This window comes from Typopeltis vanoorti, chromosome 5 (genome assembly GCF_054136105.1).
Source record: "Typopeltis vanoorti isolate ZY-2024b chromosome 5, IOZ_Tvanoo_1.0, whole genome shotgun sequence".
Lineage (NCBI taxonomy): Eukaryota > Metazoa > Arthropoda > Arachnida > Uropygi > Thelyphonidae > Typopeltis > Typopeltis vanoorti.
This window is the reverse complement of record NC_143553.1, coordinates 30,065,370-30,085,983: the sequence shown is the minus strand read 5'-3', so window position 1 is coordinate 30,085,983 and position 20,614 is coordinate 30,065,370. Positions and strand designations below refer to the sequence as shown.

At 38.6% G+C, this 20,614-nt stretch overlaps 1 protein-coding gene across 2 annotated transcripts in view; it reads left to right on the top strand.

Moving 5' to 3' along the window:
- LOC150106281 (E3 ubiquitin-protein ligase MARCHF5-like) overlaps positions 1–20,614 on the top strand; it is a 116,561-nt gene that overhangs the window by 48,331 nt on the left and 47,616 nt on the right. For both annotated transcript variants that reach the window (XM_090392304.1, XM_090392303.1), the window contains exon 3: positions 17,613–17,743. In XM_090392304.1, coding sequence (XP_090248430.1) covers positions 17,613–17,743 — 131 coding nt within the window. The remainder of the gene's footprint in view (positions 1–17,612; positions 17,744–20,614) is intronic.

Below are 20,614 nucleotides of genomic sequence, written 5' to 3'. Positions count from 1 at the left end.
ATGTCCCCTAAACTTCAGGTTTCTATCAATCATCAACCCCAGATCTCTTGTCTCCCCTACTTCATCCAGTATAACTCCTCCCATAGAGTATGCAGCATCCCATTGATGTTTCCCAAACCTCAAGACCTTACATTTTGCTGCATTAAACTGACACCCCATTCATTTGCCCATCTATCTAGCTTATTTAAATCCTCTTGCAGGGCTACCACATCTGCGCTATTACTAATAATCCTTCCCAGCTTCGCATCATCCGCAAACAACTGAATATCCCCCTGCAATCCACTGGCTATGTCATTGATATAAAGGTTAAACAATATAGGTCCTAGTACTGAGCCCTGTGGGACCCCACTTGTAACCCTCTGCCTCCTGGAAACTGCTCCACCATACACAACTCTCTGATACCTATCAGACAGCCAATCCTGAATCCAGTTGACCAATCTGACATCCAGACCCATGTGCTGCAACTTAAATATCAGCTTATCATGTGGCACCCTGTCAAATGCCTTCGCCAAGTCTAAGAAAATTGCAGTATATGCCTTTCCCTCATCTAATGCTCTTGTAACTTTATTATAAAAGGCTAGCATATTGCTAAAACAAGAGCGTCCTTTCACAAATCCATGTTGATTCTCACAGATAACATTACCCTCATCTGCCCAATGCTGTACACGGTCCCTCACTACTTTCTCCAAGATCTTAACAACTACTGATGACACACAGACTGGCCTATAATTAGACACTTCCAGTCTGTTCCCACCCTTATGCAATGGCACTATCTTACCTTCCTTCCATTCCCTGGGCACCTTTGCCAAAGCCAGACTTTCATTGTAAAGCCACGTTAAAGGTATTGTCAATTCGCTAGCATATTCTCTCAAAACTCGTGGCGAAATACCATCCAGTCCCACAGCTTTACTGACATCCAGAGTACTCAGTATCTGAAACACACTCTCCTCCTGTACCTCCAGACCTCATACCAGTCCTATTCCTCTAGGATGAAATACTCCAATAAAGTGTTCATTGAACAATTCCACTATGTCCTCTGCATCAGTCACTCTATTCCCATTTTTATCCCACAATATCATTCTTCCACAGTCATTTCTCCTCCTACTGGCCACATAGCTAAAAAATTCCCTAGGATTTTCTTTGGATCTTAGGGCCAATCTCCTCTCATATTCCAGTTTCGCTTTCCTTACCACACGCGTCACTCTTCTGGCCTGTGTCTTATATTCTTCACCCATCCTCTCTTCACCTGTCTCCTTATATCTCTTCCATAGCCTCTTTTTCGCATGCAGTTCCTGTTTAATGTTGTTTGTCATCCACTTTACTCCAAATTGCGCCCTCTTCTTCACTCGTGGTATACAACTTACCATTGCTGATAACAAATATTCTTTCACAATTTCCCACGCACTGGTGATATCCCGGCCGTCCAATTCCTCCCTCCATGAAACTTCCCGAAGTTGACGTGTAAGACTATTATAATCACCTGCCTTATAATTCCACATAAGTTCCCGTCTCTTTGATACTCCTGCATGTCTATTCATTTTCCATGTCAACACCATATGGTCACTCTCTCCAACTGGTGGGAGAGACGTCAACTCAGTTATTATCAACTCTTCTGATGCTATAACCAAATCCAAAATTTTTGAACCTCTTGTTCCCTCTGTTACATGTTGCCTAAGACATTTGTCCCTCAAGAATTCTAGAAATTCCATTCCCCTATTGTTACATGCATGTTCCTCTCTCCAATTTATACTACTGAAGTTAAAATCTCCCATAACAATCATTCTTCTTGCACTTGCCAAACTTAGCTGTCTAAACATCTCCTTGTCCCCATCTTCTGTGCTCCTGGGTCTGTAGCAACACCCCACTAAATATCCTGTCTTGCCTACCTCTAGCTCACACCATACGCTCTCAAAATCATTTGTCTCACTTCCTTCCAAATTCTCCACTCTTAGAGGACATAGGTCATCACTTATCATAAGCAGCACCCCACCACCACGCTTTCCCCTCCTATCCTGAAGAAAAATGCTATACCCAGCGACTTCTATTCCTGTTTTTATATCCCCTTCTGTCAACCACGTCTCAGTGATCGCAATAATTTTTGGCCAGGCTGATGCTATCTGCGCCACCAATTCCTCTCCCTTATTCCGAATACTCCTGGCATTAGTATACAGCATATAAATGCCATTGTTTCTATACCCAGCCTTATCCCTTCTAGACTCCACTGGGCTCAGTGTTACCTGACATTGTCTCCCTTCTCCCAAGTATCCATTCCCACAAGAGGCCACCCCTGCTATCATCCTCCCTGGGACACACTGACTCGTTCAGAACAGCAATCTCTCCAGATGCCTACGTCCTTCCTCATTCAAATGTAAACGGTCTCTCGCATACAACTCCTCTCTTTCCTCAAACGCACTCCAAGCATCCACATATACCAGTCCTCTCTTGTCACACATTCTCGCTATTATGCCATTCAATATCACCGCTCTTCTGCTCAGCTCATCATTATCATACCTAGGCAACACGCACACTATTTTTCCTCTCTCTGTCTTCTTCCGTACAGTCTCAAGCAAAAATCTCATATCTCTTGCTGCCCGACTTACATTACCACTCAAGTCATTCGTTCCTACCATCACAATCATCTCATCCACCCTTTCACCTCTCTTAATTGCCATAGCCACCCTTTCTATTGTTCCTCCTGGCAAACACTCCTCACGCATCCTATCTTGAACACCACGGATCATTGAGTCGCCATACATTATACCTCTTACCATTCCCTCGCTCCTATTGTTTCCATTCTCTCCTCTTCTTTCATTCCCATACCTCTCTCTCCTACTGTTTCCATTCTCTCCTCTTCTAGCACTCCCATACATCTCTCTCATTCCCTCTCTCCTACTGTTTCCATTTTCTCCACTTCTAGCACTTCCATATCCCTCTCTCATTCTGTCTCTCCTACTACTGTTTCCATCCGCTCGTCTTCTAGCATTCCCATACCTCTCTCTCATTCCATCTCTCCTACCGTTTCCATTCTCTCCTCTTCTAGCATTCCCATACCTCTCTCTCATTCCCTCTCTTCTACTGTTTCCATTCTCTCCTCTTCTAGCACCCCCATACCTCTCACTCATACTCCTTAAATTCTCTCTCTCCCCTACTCTGATTTGCCTTGCATTTATCTCTTCCATTCTCCTAATCTTATCTTTCATACTTCTGCTCTCATTCACTAGACATTCCACCTCCTCTTTCAACTCGTCTATCTCCCTCTGCAGGTCAGTCACTCTTAATCTAAATTCACTCTCCCATACAAAACCATCTCCTAAACTTCCACAGTCACTCACACCTTCCACACTATCAACTATTATTTTCTCATTCGCTCCTATCATACTACTTGTCTTCCTATTCTCCGTTCCTGGAGCAACAAAGTCGGATATCGATATATCTAATGTATTTATTTCCTCCAACTGCCTGCATTTGGCGCACATATGCTCTCCACTCTCTTTAACAAGCCACATATGTAATTCCCGAGAAGCATACATGCCACAAGTACTGCATGCCACAAAGTCCTTTATGATATTGCTAATAATTGAGTTCTTAAATGGCGGAGGACTTGGCGTTACGCCACTTGCGACTGCTGCTAAATCCACCATCATTCCTTACTGCCGAGTAGCATAATCTTTAATAATTATTCAATTAATAAATAAGAGGGGAAAAAAGTACAAACATCAGAACATTTAAAGTACTAAATATAATTAAATAAATGAAATATAACTAAATACAGTAACTTAGCTTCGTTTTGTCTTCCACCGTTACGCGTTCGATTCCGACGGTACCAACATATATTGTATCGCGACAGCAACTAACTTCCAAAAAAACAACCACTGAAGTACACTCGTATTCAGAGAAACAATTTAGCACTCAAAAACGTAGAAAAACGGGGAAAAAAGCGGACTATTCACCGATTAAAAATCACTTTCTTCTGCACAGCTCAAATTCACCGCCACGTCAATTTTTCTTACAAAAATCTCTTGCTTAATAAGATTACACACCCATTTCATTCCTATTCTGTTTATTCTTTGAGCTCTAGGGATGCATTCCGATATTGCATCATTTAAGTATTTTTTAAATGCTTCTTGGGAAATGTACTGTTGATATGTTGATAGATACTGTGTGAATGTTGAATAGTTGTTCTTGACATGATGTTAGGGCCTCCCTCGATGAGTCTGTCGACTCCTTGGAGTTTCCCGGAACAATAATAATAATAATAATAATAATAATATTCTTCCAATTTAGAACCCTGAAGAGTGAATATCATGCACATGGATTGCTTTTAAATGGATTCAGAGTTAGAAGCCTTAAGAAAGCATTGTTCATTGAGAGTGCTGAAGTGCAGCATCAGGAAAACTGAATGCATTAGGGTGGATGTATGTGTGCTAGTTATCCTTGAGGCAAATGAGTATGATAATTACAAAAAATGAGGGATCTAGTCTCTCAAGTGAGAAATTTGAGTGGAATAGCCAAGACAAGGTGAAAAGGTAGTTAAGGGTCAAACAGAATGCCACAGTTGATGCATACTAATGCTAGAAGTATCAGGAATAAGGAGGAATTTTTGGCATTGGTTGGTATAATCTAGCCAAAAGTTAAAGGCATTAGTTAGCAGATAATTTAGTTGTAGGGATAGACTGGGAGGTGAGGTATAGTATATTTGGGGGGGTAGAAAAAATGAAGGAGGGATGGTGCTGATAATAGCAGATAACTTACATACAGAAAAGAGTAAAAAAATCAGGAAGACAGGCATGTGCCTCCAGATGGCAGATGCTGTTGGTGTGAGATAGAAGTCAGTAGGGCAAAATATACAGTTGGTTGATATAGGCTAGAGCGGGAAGGGGGTACAAGGGTTGATGTGGATGACATCATGCATCAGCAAATTAGCGCAACGTGTGCAGGTTGAGTAATTATTATGGAAGACTTGAGCTGTGGAGATATAGATTGTTGGGAGGAAAGATTGTGGGGAGAAGGAAATGAAATTTATTCATTTAGAGATAATTAGAGATAATTACTTGAAACAGCATGTGATAAAAGAGACTCAGAGTTTGAGAGTGCCAGATCTGATCATAGGATCAGAGGATCTGTCCCTAACCTGGGTGGCTACATTGCCTCTGATTGGAAAAAGTGAACCACTGTCATGACTTGAGAGATTGCTAAATATGGAATTTTCAGTTAAGAAGGGGTATATATGGAACTACAGGTATGTGATTATGAAAAGCTTAGGAGGCAGAGGCTTGAAGCATTATCATAATATAAGAAACTGCAAGGGATGGATGTTAGGCATGCATGGGAAATATTCAATGGGTATGTGAAGGAAGCAGTATCAGATGGTATACTCAAGATGAAGAGGATAAAAAAAAATGCGGTGAGTATATAAGGAGAAAAGTGATCAGTAAGCTCACGAGGTTCAGGCAAGAAAGGTGACCAGCATGGTAATGAAGGAAAAATCAGATTATGAAAAGAAATTAGCTGAGCAGGCCAAAGAAAATCCCAATGATTTAGTGGGGTGTTACTATAGACCCAGGAGCACAGAGGATGGGGACAAGGAGATGTTTAGACAGTTAAGTTTGGCAAGTGCAAGAAGAATGATTGTTATGGGAGATTATAACTACAGCAGTATAAGCTGGGAAGAGGCGGATGCATGTAGCAATAGGGGAATGGAATTTCTAGAATTCTTGAGGGACAAATGTCTTAGGCAACATGTAACACAGGGAACAAGAGGTTCAAGAGTTTTGGATTTGGTTATAGCATCAGAAGAGTTGGTAATAACTGAGATAATATCTCTCCCACCAGTTGGAGAGAGAGACCATATGGTTTTGACTTGGAAAATGAATAGACATGCAGGAGTATCCGAGAGATGGGAACTTATGTGGAATTATAAAGCAGGTGATTATAATAGTCTTAGACGTCAACTTCAGGAAGTTTCATGGAGGGAGGATTGGAAGGCCGGGATATCATTAGTGCATGGGAAATTGTGAAAGAATATTTGTTAGCAGCAATGGTAAGTTGTATACCACGAGTGTAAGAGGACACAATTTGGAGTAAAGTGGATGACAAACAATATTAAACAGGAATTGCATGTGAAAAAGAGGCTATGGAAGAGATATAAGGAGACAGGTGAAGAGAGGATGCATGAAGAGTATAAGACACATGCCAGAAGAGTGACGCGTGTGGTAAGGAAGACGAAACTGGAATATGAGAGGAGATTAGCCCTAAGATCCAAAGAAAATCCTGGGGAATTTTTTAGCAATGTGGAGAGTAGAAGGAGAAATGACTGTGGAAGAATGATATTGTGGGATAAAAATGGGAATAGAGTGACTGATGCAGAGGACATAGTAGAATTGTTCAATGACCACTTTATTGGAGTATTTCATCCTGGAGGAGTCAGTTTTAATGCTAGAGGGATAGGGCAGGTTCAAGGTTTAGAGGTACAGCAGGAGAGTGTGTTTCAAATACTGAGTACTCTGGATGCCAGTAAAGCTGTGGGACTGGATGGTATTTCACCACGAGTTTTGAGAGAATGTGCTAGGGAACTGACAGTGCCTTTGACCTGGCTTTTCAATGAAAGTCTAGCTTTGGCAAAGGTGCCCATGGAATGGAAGGAAGGTAAGATAGTGCCATTGCATAAGGGCAGTAGCAGACTGGAAGTGTCTAATTATAGACAGGTTGTGTATCATCAGTAGTTAGTAAGATCTTGGAGAAAGTAGTGAAGGACCGTATACAGCATTGGGAAGATGAGGGTAATGTTATCTGTGAGAGTCAACATGGATTTGCGCTCTTGTTTTAGCAATATGCTAGCCTTTTATAATAAAGTTACAAGAACATTAGATGTGGGAAAGCATATACTGCAATTTTCTTAGACTTAGCGAAGGCATTTGACAGGGTGCCACATGATAAGCTGATATTTAAGTTATAGCACATGGGTCTGGATGTCAGATTGGTCAACTGGATTCAGGATTAGCTGTCTGATAGGTATCAGAGAGTTGTGTATGGTGGAGCAGTTTCAAGGAGGCAGAGGGTTACAAGTGGGGTCCCACAGGGCTCAGTACTAGGACCTATATTTTTTAACCTTTATATCAATGACATTGCCAGTGGATTGCAAGGGGATATTCAGTTGTTTGCGGATGATGCGAAGCTGGGAAGGATTATTAGTAATAGTGCAGATGTGGTAGCGCTGCAAGAGGATTTGAATAAGTTAGATAGATGGGCAAATGAATGGGGTGTCAGTTTAATGCAGAGAAATGTAAGGTCTTGAGGTTTGGGAAACATCGATGGGATGCTGCATACTCCATGGGAGGAGTTATACTGGAGGAAGTAGGGGAGACAAGAGATCTGGGGTTGATGATTGATAGAACCCTGAAATTTAGGGGACATATTGCAAAGGTGGTGAAGGTAACACAGAGGATTGCTGCAATTATGAGAAGGACACTGACCTGCAGAGATAAAAGGGTTATCATTCCGTTGTATAAGTCTCTGATCAGACCACACTTAGACTATTGTTCTCAGATTTGGTCCCCAGGATTTGAAGTGGATAAATTAACTGTGGAAAGGGTACAAAGACGGATGACAAAGATGGTTTCAGGACTGTACAATTTTGGTTATGAGGATCGGATGAGAGAACGTGGACTGCAGAGTTTGGTGGATACAAGAAGGAGAGGTGATATGATTGAGACTTTTAAATTGTTGAGAGGTGGTTACAGGGTTGACACTGGGGAGTTCTTTCGCTTGGTTGAACAGCGGGAAGGAGTGATGACAAGAGGTCATCCCTGGAAGTTACAAAAGGAAACCGTGAGCAAGAGGGTGAGGAGTGGTTTCTTTGCATGGAGGGTGGTTGAACCGTGGAATGCATTGCCTGATGGAGTGGTGAGAGCGAGAACGGTCAATGAGTTTAAGGAGTGGTATGATAGATTTTGTGTTTCTTAGGGGGGGAACCTCCCCTCGATGAGTCTTGACAGACTTTATGTTCTTAGGAAGGACCTTCCACGATGAGTCTTTTGACTACATGGAGGCCTAAATAATAATAATGATTTCTATTACTATATGGAAAGTAAAAGGAAGAGTTTCTATAGAAGAGTAACTCAAATCAATGCTTTTGATAGTGAGGTGAACAGAAGTAGACAAAAACAAAATTACTTCTGTGATAGATGTGATAGGAAGTGATGTGAGAATAGAGGTTGAATAATTGTAATCCTAAAGCACACCCCAACTCAACATCACCAGAGTTCAAGATCAGTACTATCAACATAGGAAGCCTGAATGCAAAGAAATGGAACTAGCTAATTAACTGGATAAGTACCAGATCAACATAATAGGGGTGACTGAAACAAAAAAAGACAAAATGGTGAAATCTTTCTAAGCAATAATTATAAATATATTCAGGCAATGACAATCAAGGAAAAGAAGGAGTAGCCTCATATTCAACACTAAATAAGAGGCTAATCTTCTTGAATTGCAGGCAGTCCCAAGTACAGTGATGTGGGCAAATATCAGAATAGGGAACCGAACAATGAAACTTATTTGTACCTATGGTCCCACAGAAAGTTCTACTAAGGTAGAAGTGGAGGCATTTCTTGAGGCTTTAGAGAAAGCAACTGACACAATAAAAAAGGAAAAGTTGATCCTTGTTGGGGATCTAAATAGCAGAATAGGAAATGATTGTCAGACATACAAAAATATTTTGGAAAAATTTGGAGAAAGGAGCAAAGCTAATAATTACGGCAAATACCTGTTGGATTTCTGCTCAGGACATGGACTGGTTATTACTAACACAACGTTCCAACATCAAAATGTGCACAAACTCACATGGAGAGAAGATGCAAGGAATAAGAAAAGTCTCACTGACTATATTATTGTTGATAGTGATGTTTTCTCCCTGGTGCAGGACACCAGAGTGTACAGATGATTTGAAATTGGAAGTGATCACTATTTAGTCTTGAGCAGAATAAAATTGAATTTCATATTGAAATACAGCTTTCAGATGTGAACTGTAGACTAAAATACACAAACATTATTCAAAAAAAAAATTGAAGAGTTTGAGAACAGGAACCATAGCTTGGAAACTTAGTGCCAAGCCCTGAAGAAAACGCTGATCGATTCAGCGAGAGAGGCATGTGGTGAGGTTGCAAGGATTGAAAAATGAGAACTCCACGGTGGACACAGGAAGTTAAAAAGGCATTGAAGGAAAAGAAGAAAACATATCAAAAGTTCTTGGCAAGTAATTAAATAAGTCAACTTGTACTCTTAGAGAATACAGAGACAAATGTAAGAAAGCTAAACAGTGTAAAACTAGCTAAACCAAAGCCATGGGAAGATTTTGGTAAGAACATAGAAAATAAATATCAAGAAGGTGGGAAGATATTCTGGAGGTTGTTGAAGAAGCTTGGAAATGAAGGAAAGAGTGCTGTAAAAGGAAATTAGAGATGATAAAGGTGACATGAAAACTGGAGAAAAAGATATCCTTGAAGTATGGAGTAATTATTATTATTATTATTATTCAGGCCTCCATGGAGTCAAAAGACTCATCGTGGGAGGTCCTTCCTAAGAACATAGTCTGTCAAGACTCATCGAGGGGAGGTTCCCCCTAAGAAACACAAAATCTATCATACCACTCCTTAAACTCATTGACCATTCTCGCCCTCACCACTCTATCAGCAATGCATTCCACGGCTCAACCACCCTCCATGCAAACAAACCACTCCTCACCCTCTTGCTCACAGTTTACTTTCGTAACTTCCAGGGATGGCCTCTTGTCATCACTCCTTCCCGCTGTTTAACCAAGTGAAAGAACTCCCCGGTGGCAACCCTGTAACCACCTCTCAACAGTTTAAAAGTCTCAATCATATCACCTCTCCTTCTTCTTCTATCCGCTAAACTCTGCAGTCCATTCCCTCAGCCGATTCTCATAACTATCCTTGTATACAGTCCTGAGACCATCTTTGTCATCCGTCTTTGTATCTTTTCCACAGTTAATTTATCCCCTTCAAATCTTGGGGACCAAATCTGAGAACAATAATCCAAGTGTGGTCTGATCAGAGACTTATACAACGGAATGATAACTCTTTTATCTCTGCAAGTCAGTGTCCTTCTCATAATTGCAGCAATCCTCTGTGTTACCTTCACCACCTTTGCAATATATCCCCTAAACTTCAGGTTTCTATTAATCATCAACCCCAGATCTCTTGTCTCCCCAACTTCCTCCAGTATAACTCCTCCCATGGAGTATGCAGCATCCCATCGATGTTTCCCAAACCTCAAGACCTTACATTTCTCTGCATTAAACTGACACCCCATTCATTTGCCCATCTATCTAGCTTATTCAAATCCTCTTGCAGCGCTACCACATCTGCACTATTACTAATAATCCTTCCCAGCTTCTCATCATCTGCAAACAACTGAATATCCCCTTGTAATCCACTGGCAATGTCATTGATATAAAGGTTAAACAATATAGGTCCTAGTACTGTGCCCTGTGGGACCCCACTTGTACCCTTCTGTCTCCTTGAAACTGCTCCACCATACACAACTCTCTGATACCTATCAGACAGCCAATCCTGAATCCAGTTGACCAATCTGACATCCAGACCCATGTGTTGCAACTTAAATATCAGCTTATCATGTGGCACCCTGTCAAATGCCTTTGCTAAGTCTAAGAAAATTGAAGTATATGCCTTTCCCTCATCTAATGTTCTTGTAACTTTATTATAAAAGGCTAGCATGTTGCTAAAACAAGAGCGCCCTTTCACAAATCCATGTTGACTCTCACAGATAACATTACCCTCATCTGCCCAGTGCTGTATACGGTCTCTCACTACTTTCTCCAAGATCTTAACAACTACTGATGACACAGACTGGTCTATAATTATACACTTCCAGTCTGTTACCACCCTTATGCAATGGCACTATCTTACCTTCCTTCCATTCCCTTTGCACCTTTGCCGATGCCAGACTTTCATTGAAAAGCCAGGTTAAAGGCACTGTCAGTTCCCTAGCACATTCTCTCAAAACTCGTGGTGAAATACCATCCAGTCCAAAAGCTTTATTGACATCCAGAGTTCTCAGTATCTGAAACACACTCTCCTCCTGTACCTCTAAACCTTGAACCTGCCCTATCCCTCTAGCATTAAAACTGACTCCTCCAGGATGAAATACTCCAATAAAGTGGTCATTGAACATTTTCACTATGTCCTTTGCATCAGTCACTCTATTCCCATTTTTATCCCACAATATCATTCTTCCACAGTCATTTCTCCTCCTACTGGCTACATAGCTAAAAAAAATTCCCTAGGATTTTCTTTGGATCTTAGGGCCAATCTCCTCTCATATTCCAGTTTCGCTTTCCTTACCACACGCGTCACTCTTCTGGCCTGTGTCTTATACTCTTCACGCATCCTCTCTTCACCTGTCTCCTTATATCTCTTCCATAGCCTCTTTTTCACATGCAATTCCTGTTTAATATTGTTTGTCATACACTTTATTCCAAATTGTGTCCTCTTCTTCACTCGTGGTATACAACTTACCATTGCTGCTAACAAATATTCTTTCACAATTTCCCACGCACTAACGATATTCCGGCCTTCCAATTCCTCCCTCCATGAAACTTCCCGAAGTTGACATCTAAGACTATTATAATCACCTGAATTATAATTCCACATAAGTTCCTGTCTCTTTGATACTCCTGCATGTCTATTCATTTTCCAAGTGAAAACCATATGGTCATTCTCTCCAACTGGTGGGAGAGATGTCATCTGAGTTATTATCAACTCTTCTGATGCTATTACCAAATCTAAAACTCTTGAACCTCTTGTTCCCTCTGTTACATGTTGCCTAAGACATTTGTCCCTCAAGAATTCTAGAAATTCCATTCCACTATTGCTACATGCATCTTCCTCTCTCCAATTTATACTGCTGTAGTTAAAATCTCCCATAACAATCATTCTTCTTGCACTTGCCAAACTTAGCTGTCTAAACATCTCCTGGTCCTCATCCTCTGTGCTCCTGGGTCTGTAGCAACACCCCACTAAATATCCTGTCTTGCCTACCTCTACCTCACACCATATGCTCTCAAAATCATTTGTCTCACTTCCTTCCAAAGCCTCCGCTCTTAGAGGACATAGGTCATTTTTTTGAATTACTTTAAAAAATTGCTAAATGAAACAAGCAGTGATAGAGTACAGTGGTAAAAAACACTCAGGAATACATATCCATGCTTGAAGCAGAAAAAGCCATCAAAGGCCTGAAATGTGGAAAGGCAGCAGGAGTAGATGATATTTGATCAGAAATGCTCAAGTATTGTGGTATAAAAGTCTTACAGTGGCTGCAGTGCATAGTTCAGAAAGGCTGGACAGAGTGATGAATTCCGGATGATTGGAGTAGAGCTGTCATAGTACCCATATATAAAAAGGGAAAAAAAACTGAATGTGAGAATTACAGAGATATTTTTCTACTGAGTGTTCCTGGTAAGATTTATGCCGGTATACTTGAGAAATGGTTGAGAAGGATTGTGGAATAGAAGCTTGGAGAAGAACAAGCTGGATTCAGGTCAAATAGAGGTTATCAGGATCAGATTTTCACTTTACGACAAATAATTGAGAATTCATGGGAATATAACAAAGATCTCTATTTAAGTCTTGTAGATCTGGAAAAAGCATATGACAAGGTGCCAAGAGAGAAGCTATTCCAAATGCTACAGTTGTATGTGTCAGTGTAGCATTATATCAAGCAATACTTATTTATTTGAGTTGTAAGTCTGCAGTTAGAATTGAAGGAAGTACAGGAAGATGTTTTAGTGTTAAATCTGGTGTCAGACAAGGATGTACATTATTCCCACTGTTATTCATTATCTATATGGATCACATTATGAAGGAAACATGATATCAAAATTGGAGATGTTAATGTCAGCTCTTTGCTTTATGCAGACGATGTTATACTTCTAAATAAATCCACTACAAGTTTGCAAGATTTCCTGACTAAATTGAATAACTGTTGTAATCGATATGGTACGAAGGTCAGCAATAACAAGACAATGACAATGAAAATAGGCAGAAGCATTGAAAGTATCAACTGCATTGTGAATGGAGAATCTATAGAACAAGTAAAACCTTTCAGCTACATAGGCACGATTTTTAGTGAAGATGGTAAATTAAATATGCAAATAGACAACAGAATCAACAAAGCTGGTTTGGTAGGAAGTCAACTGAATAAATTTATATGGAATAAGAGAAAAATTAGTCAAAACACTAAATTAGCTGTATACAACAGTGTTCAAACCAATTTTAACTTATGGATCTGAGAGCTAGGTCAGAAGTAAAACACTTGACCAAAGACTAGAGACCACAAAGATTAGGGGCATGAACAGATGGCATCAATTTCAATATCATATTGAAAACGAGGATATTAGGAAAGAACTTGACATTATCAGCATCCAGGAATACGTTAGCAAAGTTAATCTCAGGTGATATGGTCACTTAAATAGAATGGGAGAGGAAAGATTAGCAAAAACAAGCCAGGTATGCAGGAAGAATACCCAGAGGAAAACCAAGATATAGGTGGAATGATACAGTAAAAAGTGCCTTAGAAAACAGGAATATGAGATCTGATAATGTTGGAGTGTTGACAGGTTGATTGTAGTTACGAAGTTAGTAATGATGTAAATTTTTCATGTAGTACTATCATATCCTGTACACCCCTTGAGTGTACAAGGCAGGAATTTGATGAAGATGAATTGGAAGTACTTTATAAATGCAAATATGGCCATGGAATTAGATGGGATATCAGCTTGCATCTTAAGAGAATGTGCAGAGAAATATTAATGGGCAATTCTTCTGACTAGACTTTAATTTAAATCTCAGTTCTGGTAATGTCCCAAGGGAGTAGAAGGAAGGCAAACTAGTCCATTGCATAATGGAAGCCCCAAGACTGCAGTAACAAATTATAGACCAATCAATATCTGTGTGAGTGGTGGTAAAAGCATTGGAAGAATTGGTGAGACAGAATTCAAGAATGATTGGATAAGAATATGGTACTGTATGGGGGGAGGGGAGGCTTGGTTTTGTGAAGGGTGGGTCATTCTTCAGTAATTTTCAAACATTTTTTTATCAAGTGATGTCCAGGCTGAGTTGAATAAAAGGAAAGGCTTCATGGTACTGTAGGATAACACATGGAACTATGTTATGCAGATTGGAACAAATGGGGATGGATATGAAGCATGTGAGATGGATATGAGGGTGGATGACGGACATTCGAAGAAAACCTTACGAAGGATCAGAATCCAGGAGAAAGTGGGTGACTAGCAGTATGTTTTCAAGGATGTATGCTTGGAGCGTCCGCACGGTTAGCCTAGTGGTTATGCGCTTCGCAACCATATGCCTGGGAAAAGAGTGTCCTTTTTTTAAATCCCCATCGCTGACGTGAGGAGCTTAGGATCTTTCTCAGACATAGCCAAGTTAGCCAGTCTTGGGTGTGGACTGCAGGGTTTTTCTCTCCAGTTTATCTGGGGTTTTTCCTCCCACAAGCAGATAAACCGGCCCCGTAAACATATGCTTCTACAGACATAGGATACCTCCAGGAATAAGGAGTAACCAACACCAACTTATTCCATAGGATTCAGTTCCAAATGCCTACATAATAAAAAGTGTAGGTCTGCGCACGAGCGTGGATCAGGATGCTTGAAGCACTACTGTTTAATCTGTACATAAATGATATAGGAAATTATTTGAAGGGTATTGAATTGTTTGTTGTTGCAAAACTGAATGTGAATCAGTCGTGCCTCACCAACAGCTGGTCTGGTTGGCCGAATGGTTAGCATATCCGCTCTCCAGCCAGAAGTCTGCGGGTTCGAATCCTGCCATGGGCATGGATGTTTGTGATAATCTGTGAAAGTACTAGTGGTGCTGATGGGTAGTAGATGGCGTCGATGTAGTTGTGGTTCATTCATTGTAGTTGGTGGATTTCAGTGGTGGTGACAGAGTTGTAGAGTAAGTGAAGTCTTTCACTTACTCTACAACCAAAGTGAAAGATTTTGGGCTCCCTGGAGGTGTCACGTAATAATAATAATAATGAAAATTGGATAGTGTAATACTTAAGACAATGTAGAGAGCTTGCAGGATGATTTCAACCTGAACCAGGTTTATCAGAGAAGTCGTGATGAATTATTATGGAGCAGACGTCAATTGTGATGAATTCTTATGGTGCATTTTTGATGAACTATTATGGTGCAATTGTCGATTGTGATGAATTCTTATGGTGTATTGATCATCATGGTGTGATGATCTATTGCAGTTGTGGATTGTAATGAATTTTTATGCTGCTTTATTATGAATCAGTCATGCAAGTATGTTGGAAAAAACATTCATAGCCAATGTGCAGAAGGTCATTTCAGATGGTAATCCACTTAAGTATGTTGTCAGATTTTCATAGAATATGAATAACATTGCCAAATGTAGGCTGAGTTTTATTTACTTATTTTTCTCTATTAAAATACTTTAATTCAGTTTGTACTTTTTTCCTTCCTTTCCATTTATGCTTAGCGGACTGAGATTTTGATGTTGATATAAACATTTACCACTCTGAATAATTCAGGGAATAACTATCTTAAGTTTATTATGCATTTTGCTGAACACTTGGTCTGTGTACATACAAGGTGTTCATCTAATTCCAGTTAATTCTCCTAATCTTCTTTAGCTCAAGTTTGGATATCTATGCTGGCCACTGCTATATTATCTTCAAACTGGTATACAGTTTTTTTTGCTTTTTGACATGGTACATTATCATGATAGTAGTATAAAATATTCACAGTTTAGGAAAAGCGCAGTTGTCCACAATATCATTGTGGGACATATCAGTCATTTTATGTCCTAAGAACCAATGGAACCACCATCCCACCAGAACCCTCTCTGCTCTGTCATTACATTGCAACCTCCAGACTTCATCATTGGGACATTGTGTTCGTATAAAAAGGGCCCATCTCTTTTAATCTTTTGCACTAATCCAGACACCATATTCATATAAGATTTTGTAATGCTTGAGCAGCTCTTCATCCTCCTCTTTTCTCACATTAGATATTACATTTCCTTGACCTGAATAATATGTCTTTGGAAAGTGATCATTCATTAATGTAGCTACCCTTTGGCCACTATCATCTGTGTTCAGTCAAGTTATCCTTCCATAATGATTCCAGAGGATCTTCTGAATCCTTTAGAATCAGTATGGAAGGATTAATTTCTTTGAAGAAATTATTAATTTTCTTTTCTGCAAAGGATTTTCTTTGGTTTGCCTAACCAAAGAAAATCCACAATCCAAAAAACAGTGAACTTGGGGCGGAAAAAAAACATTCATTCGTTTCACATAAGAGATGTGGCAGTGTCCTTTCTATGAATTATTACATATTTCAGTCTTAAAAATAAAGAAAATATTAACTTTGTTTCCTTCATTGATCAGTTTTTTTTTTAATGTATTATGTAGACAAGTTTGAATATGTATGTACATCATATAAATTACTGGTATGTTCATATTAAAATAGTGGTTAATTACTGCTTAATAAATTAAAAAGCAAGAAGATTTATGAGATGCAGTTATGAAGTGTTGCAGGTAACTTCATGCAATGAATTTACCTGATTCACTGGCATAGTCACAAAAAAAAAGCATTTTGGTCTTCCTGCAAAGTTATTTACTGTTCTTTTAAGTATTGCATAGTTATTTTTGTCCAATTATGACAAAAATTAAAATTACTTGATTATTTTTTTCAATTAGTTTTTCAATTTTTAAATATTAATTTTCATCATTCATTCATTCATTCATTCTTAATCTTTTTCATGAAGTTAGATAAACATTTAATGAATTTAAGAAGTGCTGCTCATTATTTTCCTCTCTTTTAAGGCATGCAAACATACTTACCTGGAGGGGGGGATGAGAAGAAAAATACATGGAAGGGAAAGAAAATGGATGTGATTTTATTTCGTTCCATTTATTTCATTGCAAAATTTTTCTCATGTTTTTCCTTTACAATTCATCTTTGGTGCTCCCCGTTTAAATGAGAAGCAGGATACAAGTATATTTTTGGAATACTTGACTCAGCTCTGTTTAAGAAATTTCAGTTTCTATATATAGTTAGAGTAATAATGAAAAATAGAAGTCCAAATTATATAGCTAGTATTTGATTAAAGGTAAGTTAGTTTTCATCCTCTTATACTTCTAAGTTATGATTTTTTAATTTGTATTTTGTTGGTGTTTGCTCACTTCATTTATAAAAATCTTTGGCTATAATCTTTTGGTTAAAAAATGGCATTGTCAGATATGGTTATAAGTGTATAAATGTTGAATGAGTGTAAGGCAAGCTATTACATGTATACTGAAATCTAGTACAAATTTTCTAAAGTAAATCTTTCATTTCTGAATGTCAGGTATTACATACAAGTATGCTGTGGTTTTATATTTAAATGTCATTTTAAATTAAAATAGATTATTCATTAAGTTCATTCATGATGTTGATCTATAATGCCGGGAGTTCATAATAACAAAGTTGAATAAATTTACTTCAGCAATATTTTTGTTTATTCTGTTATATTTGTTTATTCTAGCTTCATTTGTATATATCTTGGACACAACAGACAGATTACTGTATAAAGTCTGCCCATTCATAGCAGCTGGTGTTGTAGTAGGATCAATATATTGGACAGCTGTTACATATGGTGCTGTTACTGTTATGCAAGTGAGTTTAAAAAAAGATATGTTTCTAATTATTATTATTACCCCAAGATCTCATGGAGTCAAAGACTCATCTGGGACATCCTTTTATCACACACACAGCTCATCATATCTGGTCTTGAACACACTCAAACAACTTGCAGATGCCACACTCTCAGGGAAGGCATTCCAATCATTTACAACTCTGCACAAAAAAAAACCTGCCTCTCACACCCTCTTTATACAGTTTCCAGGGATGACCTCTGGTTCTCCTCCGATCTCCCACTATTTTCTGTAGAACTTCTCCAGAATTGATCCTATAACAACTCCTTATCAACTTGTAGGTCTCTGTCATATTTCCCCACTTCCTCCTGTCCACCAGACTGCAAATGACATCTTCTCAATCTTTCCTCATACTTGACATTCCAGAGGTCAGAAGCTAACTTAGTCAGTCGCCTTTGGACCCTTTCCAACATCTCTTCATCCTTCTGAAAACCAGGTGACCAAATCTGGGCACAATAGTCCATGGGTGGCCTAATCAAAGCCTTATACAATGGAACAAGAATCTCCTTACTTCTACACATCAGTGTCCTCTGCACCATTCCCAGAAGCCTTTGTGTTGTCTTCACAATTTTGGCTATGTGTCCCCTAAATTTCAGATCCTTATCCACTATCACCCCCAGATCTCTTATTTCCTCCACCTCGAACAATATATCCTCACCAAGCATAAATTCTGCATCCCATCTTTGTTTTCCAAATTTTAAAACCTTACATTTTGCAACATTGAACTCTCATCCCCATTTCCATGTCCAATCACTCAATTTATTCAAGTCTTCTTGTAAGGCCACAACATCTTCACTACTCTTTATGGTTCATCCCAACTTTGCATCATCTGCAAACAACTGAATATCTCCATTCAAATCTTCACCAATATCATTAATATACAAGTTAAACAGTAATGGCCCTAAAACAGACCCCTGAGGCACTCCACTAGTGACTTTCCTTTTCCTGGATATCGCTCCCCCCATACACAACTTGTTGATACCTATCAGATAGCCAGTCTCCAATCCAATGCACCAATCTAATATCCAACCCCATCCGCTCCAGTTTGACTATCAATTTATCATGAGGTACTTTATCAAAAGCTTTTGAGAAATTCAAGTATATCACTGTGTGTCCTTCTCCTCTGTCCAAGGAAGCAGTCACTTTATTGTAATAAGTAAGTAGATTACTAAATCATGACCTCCCTTTAGCAAATCCATGCTGTCCATCAAAGATAATACTATTGTTGTCAACCCAACTCTGGATCCTAGTTCTCACAAGCTTCTCCAACAACTTAACCACAACACCTGACACACAGATAGGCCTATAGTTTGATGCTTGAGTTCGATCACCTCCTTTATGAAGTGGCACAATCTTGCCCTCCTTGCACTCCTTAGGAACTTGAGTGCAAGACTCGTATTAATTAAATTTGGAAATGAAATGTCTAATGCACAAATTCCAAAATGAATGCTGAACTGTTTGTCTGCTGTAGTAAGTGTCTTCTGTAATAACTTTCTTTCTTTCTTTTTATCTTTTTGTTTTTAGAAAAGAACAAATCGCCTATTACCACCAATTTTTTTTTTGCAAAACAGATATTCTTTTGGTGCATAGTGCATTTTTCTGAAATTTAATATAGTTTATGAAATTTGGATCATGTAAGCTTGGTGCATCTGCTGTTAAAACATTTCATGTATTCGTAACATCAACATGTGAGCTTAGTTTACAGATAACCATTTTTTTTTGCTGAGTTATGTAAATGCCAACAGTATCAAATAATTGGTATTTTTGCAATAATAAGGTTGGATGCAGGATATATGAAACGTGCCAGTAGAGAGTTGTTTCATATGAAGGCAATAGTTTTCCTCCTAGAAATGCAGGTTTTTCATCCCATAAAACAAGCAAAACCAGCTAGAGAAATTGCATATATATGTGCACACACACAAATTAAAACATATAATAGCCCTATAACATCTAGTTGCTTCTGACATAATTTCAACAAACCTGATCCTATTTGGCCACATTAGCTTACATGCCAGTGTGGCCAAATACATTTTTATTGATTCTTAGATTTGAATGATTTCTCAATAATTGATTGGCTTTAACCATTGCACACTTACCTTCATAGTTTCCAGTTTGGATATGAAGATAAAGAGCATATGATATGATACTGTAGAGATTTTTGATCAAAAAAGCCATGTTAAAAATTTCATATGAATAAAAAGCCAAGAGAAGAATTGTTATTAGTCAAGTCATAAAAACTTATTGATATAGTTCGCCCACCGATTAGAGGTCCCTCGACACTTCTGCGCATGTCAGAAAAAGAGAATCCATTCCGATAATAGGGTAAAATCAATCTATCTTCTGGGATGTGTTGTGTTTGTTTATTATTATAGGTCGGAAAATTTAGCTTTTCTTTTACGAACATTGTAGTTTTTAAACTGTAACTATTTTGCTTGTATAACAGTTGGAAAAATGTACGTAGAGTATTAACAAAATTAAAAAAGGTACAGCATAAAATAAAAATTTAACTAAGTTTATTTTTAAGAAAGTTTTCTATAAAATAAAAATAATTATATAGAAAAACAAATTTTTTCAAATGAACTTAGATATTCTAAACTTACAGTTAAGAGAACTGAGACACTTTAATGTCCTAAACCGATTAATTATTTATGACTTGTTGTGACTCTTTTAACAAACCCATGCAAAAAAAGGTTGGAAAAAAATACCATTATCAAATCCTTTTAATCTTCAGAGTCATCTGAATCGGTGTCCGAATCGCCATCACTTTCACTTAAACTGATCACCAAAGGTTCGCATAATTCTTCAATAATTCCGTCTCTGTCCCAATACATAT